The sequence below is a fragment of the Durio zibethinus genome, chromosome 3 (genome assembly GCF_047325235.1).
Source record: "Durio zibethinus cultivar Kanyao isolate XHJ-2024 chromosome 3, ASM4732523v1, whole genome shotgun sequence".
Taxonomy (NCBI): Eukaryota; Viridiplantae; Streptophyta; class Magnoliopsida; order Malvales; family Malvaceae; genus Durio; species Durio zibethinus.
In genome coordinates this window covers 29,903,432-29,908,172 of record NC_143164.1, presented here as the reverse complement: position 1 = coordinate 29,908,172, position 4,741 = coordinate 29,903,432, and the positions used below count along the sequence as shown (strand labels likewise).

Below are 4,741 nucleotides of genomic sequence, written 5' to 3'. Positions count from 1 at the left end.
AATTTACAAATAATTAATTTTATATACATAATACAAATATATAATAATTTTACATGATCTTTTAATTCTCGACCACGCATCGAACTAGTAAATAAATAAAAGGCATGTCTGATGATGATGATGATGATGATGATGATGATGATGATGATGATGATGATGTGTCCTATTCGTAATCCCACCATATACTTAAAATCATTTCTGAGGCCAGTTGAAGGATATACTTGCAGTGAGGATATTTTGTCTACAAATACAAAATATCTTCAGTCATCAGTCATCTTGGTATGCGCATGTGAAAGTACAATCGCAATGCCCTTTCTCTTACACTTCGGGTTGGCCTGTTAAAAAACAGAACACATGATGAGCCTGGCTTCAACAACCTCCACCTCCTCAGCCTCCTATCTGCTCTCCACAGCCCTTTGCACAACGAGAAGAACCTCTCTTCCGCTCTGCCAAACTCATCATCAGCTCCGCTTCCTCTCAACTTTTGTACGGTTCACTTTTCATTTTTAACTCTTTCTCGCATCTTAATTCCTAGATTATAGAACTTGAAAATTTAATTTTGGAGGTCTGGGATTCAAACCTTGAACGAAATATCAGAAATAGTTCCACACAAGAACCTTGTCTACTGTTTTAATATCCAAATTGTTTCTCAAATTGATCATATAAAAATATCTGCAAATTCTGACTTTAAAATTTCAGTTTATGTTCAGAGAAAATGCAATTTAAATTGGCAGAGATCATTAGGGAAGAGTACAGAACAAAGAGTAAGGTCTAGTGCTGTGGGAGTGGAAGATGAAGCATGTGAGTTAGTGAACGGGGTGGAGATTTCCATTGGGGAAGGCGATGATAACATCCAAGCTTTTCTCTTTAAGGCAGTGAAGAATAATAATGGAACAGGTTTGTTGCTCTTATCTGATGTCTTTGGGTTTCAAGATTCAGCCACAAGAGATTTTGCATACCAGGTTGCCTGCCATGGTTACAAGTATGTTTCTTAACCTTGAAACACTCAAGTTTTTTCTGCTTGTTTATCCTACCTTAATTTGGGGTTTACACCTAATTTTATCTAATATTTTGTTATTGACAAAACATATTGAGATTCCCTACCTCATTCCATTATCTTGTTGTGAACTTGTGAACTGTACTTTGTACTTGAGATTTCTGTATTAGCAGCCTAAGGGTAGGAGAGGGTAGAAGAAGGGGTTGGAGGTGTCAGAATTTAAACCCGAGATTTACTAAATATCACCTTTTAAAGACTAGTACATGAACCGATTGAGCTAATCTTCGAATTCAATAACAGACTTAAATAGCAAATAGTTTGTTGAGATATTTCAATTCTATAAAAATTTGTAAATAGATGTGTCTGTTTTGAAAAATATATCAAGGTCTTCCAAATAATGATGCATTGGCGATGTCTAGGATATAATAATCACTGAACTTCCAACCATTTCGCGTGCGTCTTGGACAATACTCTGATACCAAAACAAGCATCCATGCCCTTGTTTCCAACCGTCTCAACTCTCAAAGTATAATGTCACTTTTCTTTTATGCATTGTTTTTATATCAAGATTAGACACTATTTCTTCTTGATTGAATGAAATTGCAGTGTCCTTGTTCCGGACCTATTTCGTGGTGATCCGTGGGCAAAGGGCCGGCCGAAAACAATGTTTGAACAATGGCTGGCTAGCCAAGACCCTCAGAGGGTTGCAAATGACATTGCTTCCTCGACAAAATGGTTGGTTGATGAATTTACAGCAGCAGGAATTTCAAAGAAACTTGGTATTATTGGATTTTGCTTTGGAGGTGGCCGAGTGATAGACGTTTTAGCAGCAGACCAAGGTGCTTGTTTCAGCACTGCTGTCTCATTTTATGGTACCAGGATGGATCCCTCAGCAGCATATAAAGTAAAGGTGCCTGTCTTGTTCATTTCAGGAGAAAATGACCCGGTTTGTCAGGTAAGCGTTTTGAGTGAGTTTGAGAAGAGCATCGGAAAGGGGTCTAGGGTGGTAATCTTCAAGGGAAGAGGTCACGCCTTTGCCCATCGACCTGGATCTCCTGAAGAGGATGCAGATGCAGAGCAGGCCTTTACATTAATGAATAATTGGCTACATGATGGCCTAGTTGTAAATAGCTGAGGTTGAATTGGTTATGGTTATCTTGTTCATTTCAGACATACACTGTTTATGGTTTATCCTGTATGCTGTTAAAAGGTAGATCCGATGCCGCTGAACTGATCATGACTGGTTCATCTTTCTCACTATGCTCTCTGAATAATCGTGCTAAACCGGTGAATCGTTTTTGGGTTGATGTTTATGCCAGCGAATGTACGTAAGTAATGCCTTTTTCGTATCATTTGCATGAATTTCCATGATTTTTTTTTTTCTTGAAAGCTAACATGTCATTCTTTGTTGGCCATCATCGAAAACCAATTTGAGTTCTCTTACAAAATACAATTGATGAATAATTGATTTAACTCCCATGGATTCACGAACAAAGAGGAAGAAAAATTGCATATTGACAAAGAAACGAGGGCATGACTTAGTGAGACTAAACTTGAACAGTAAATGCAATTGAAATAAAGGGATTCAGAGAAGCTGTTTGATTTGCTGATAAGAGGTAGATTCCAATTTTACACCTGCATATCTTTTGCCATTTTTGCCTTCTAGCATAGAAGCTGATTGGAGAATAAAATAGAGAGCAAACTTGACGTAACTGAACAGCAAAATGTGTCCGGGAGATATTATACACTTGAAAAAAAAAATATTTTTTATCGGATCTGTGTCCAAATTGCAAAGAAGTTGCTTTTACCTTTAGAATGTTCATTCCTAACTCAAAAAAAAAAATTTTTGGATTATTGAAGTTTTATTCCAAGGGAGACCTGCAGAGTTTCAGACCGAAAAAAGCCAGAAAAAGCTGCAGACTTACCAGGCTCAACTTATACAAAGATCATTGGTAAGAATAATAGAAGATGAAATAATACTAGCACGAGCATCAATCACAATTTGGAGTTGCTGGTTTTCCGGAATAAAGGTTTCTAGAATGCAGTCTAAAATTGTGTTGCTTCCAAGTATGATAAACGTATGCTGTCCAGCCAGGTCTAAGCAAAATAGAGTAGGAAGATTTTATTTTCAGAACCAATTTCGCAACCCAAGTCAGATTTGACCGACGCCCAACTCAACTAACCATTTAAAAATGAAAAATAAAAGCTCCAAATCGCAATCTAATTTGGATTTAATGAAATCGGTTCAGTTTGATCCTAACCTAAATAGACCAATTGAGCATTCATAGAATTCCTAAAACTAGGCCGGGCTTCACGTGGTTAAACCCTCAAATCCCCACCCAGCAAAGTTTGGAAAAAAATTGATCACCATGCACAAAGGATAAGAAAACAAGAAACAATATCAGCTGTTATGAACAAGTTGCTTTAAAATCATATTTTCTTATTTCCTTTCCTCTTATTTATGTCCGACTGAAACATGGAAAGACATTCAATCATAGCTTCTTACAAATGCAAAGAAAATTGATCGGGTGCTCAGGCTAACTTGCTCTATTTTGCATGAACTTAGTTTATATAAGTTTGAAGATTATGTTTGGATTGAATGAAGAGAACGAAATGGGAGGGAGGGAACTTGAAATTTTTTTTAGCATTAAACAAAAACATGTGGCTTTTGGAGGTTTAATTGCATTCAACCACAACCCTCTAAAACTTACATTTTGACAAAATTCTACAAATTAAAGTAATTTTGGAAGGCAGACTTCTCTCCCTCTCTTCCCCTCACAATTCCCAAACATAAGCTAATCTAGATTTTCTACGACCTTTTGTATTGTACCTGGGTCAAAATTTCATTTTACTCTGTCTACCCAAAGTTCAGCTGCGAGTCCACGACTGACCACTCTTCATGTAGTTGTACCAAAGAAAATGAGAAAGCAGAAAATAAAGGGGGTGGGAGAAGAAAAAAATATAAGATTAAGAGATACAAAATATGACCTACACAAACATCCTTAACTTTCCTACGCCATAAGGCAGCTGAAAAGTAACTCTATTTATCAGGTACTCAACAGACAGAATAAGTGCAACTGTAAATAATAATCACACAAAATTCAAGCCCACAACAGAGGGAATTATTTTCATTTTTCTCTCCAAATTGTGTTAAATCATGATAGAATTACAAAGCAAAAGACAACAGGAGTCATACCAAATTTTTGGTGCATCATTTTAATTGTTTACCCACCAACAATGTTTGTACTAAAAATTTAAAAGACGTTGCTGGGGAAAAGACTAACACCATCAACATATGAAAATTCTGAATTCAAACGTGTCTACCTTAGAGGAACTTCAACAACATCAACTCACCCCTGTCAATCCTGGAAACAGAAAGAGAACTAAATGAACTTTCTTATACAGATTCTTGAAACATATATTAAGTAGAGTAATAGACACATAAATTAAATTTGACAAACATGCTTCATATGCTGATTTTAGAGAAATAGTGAGACTTAATAGACTGCTAGTAAATGTGTTAGAAAAATTGACAACTTCATCTACTTGAGACATAAATAGTGCTTAAACTGCCAACTCTACATAATCATCATCCAAGAGACTGGGTGGCAAAGAACCAACTAGCCTTTATGACCTAGGAAATTGGCTTGCTTGCGCACCGCCACTAATGTTTTCCCTTGGGTGGAACAGATTTCATAATGTAGAAAGCTGTTCCACTAATGCTTTTCTTAAAGGTTCAAGATT

At 36.5% G+C, this 4,741-nt stretch overlaps 1 protein-coding gene across 1 annotated transcript; it reads left to right on the top strand.

The window, feature by feature from the left end:
- The first annotated feature begins 213 nt into the window (after positions 1-213).
- On the top strand, positions 214-2,234 carry LOC111283391 (uncharacterized). The gene is made up of 3 exons (XM_022871910.2): positions 214-486; positions 711-982; positions 1,604-2,234. Exons 1-3 carry the CDS (start codon positions 355-357, stop codon positions 2,130-2,132), a joined length of 933 nt encoding a protein of 310 aa, XP_022727645.2. The 5' UTR covers positions 214-354; the 3' UTR covers positions 2,133-2,234.
- The last annotated feature ends 2,507 nt before the right edge of the window (positions 2,235-4,741 follow it).

Excerpts from the sequence above, each read along its gene's own strand:
- LOC111283391 (XM_022871910.2), top strand. The coding sequence starts at position 355 with ATGATGAGCCTGGCTTCAACAACCTCCACCTCCTCAGCCTCCTATCTG. Across the intron at positions 487-710 it reads TCCGCTTCCTCTCAACTTTT|AGAAAATGCAATTTAAATTG; the intron begins GTACGGTTCACT and ends GTTTATGTTCAG. Across the intron at positions 983-1,603 it reads GTTGCCTGCCATGGTTACAA|TGTCCTTGTTCCGGACCTAT; the intron begins GTATGTTTCTTA and ends ATGAAATTGCAG.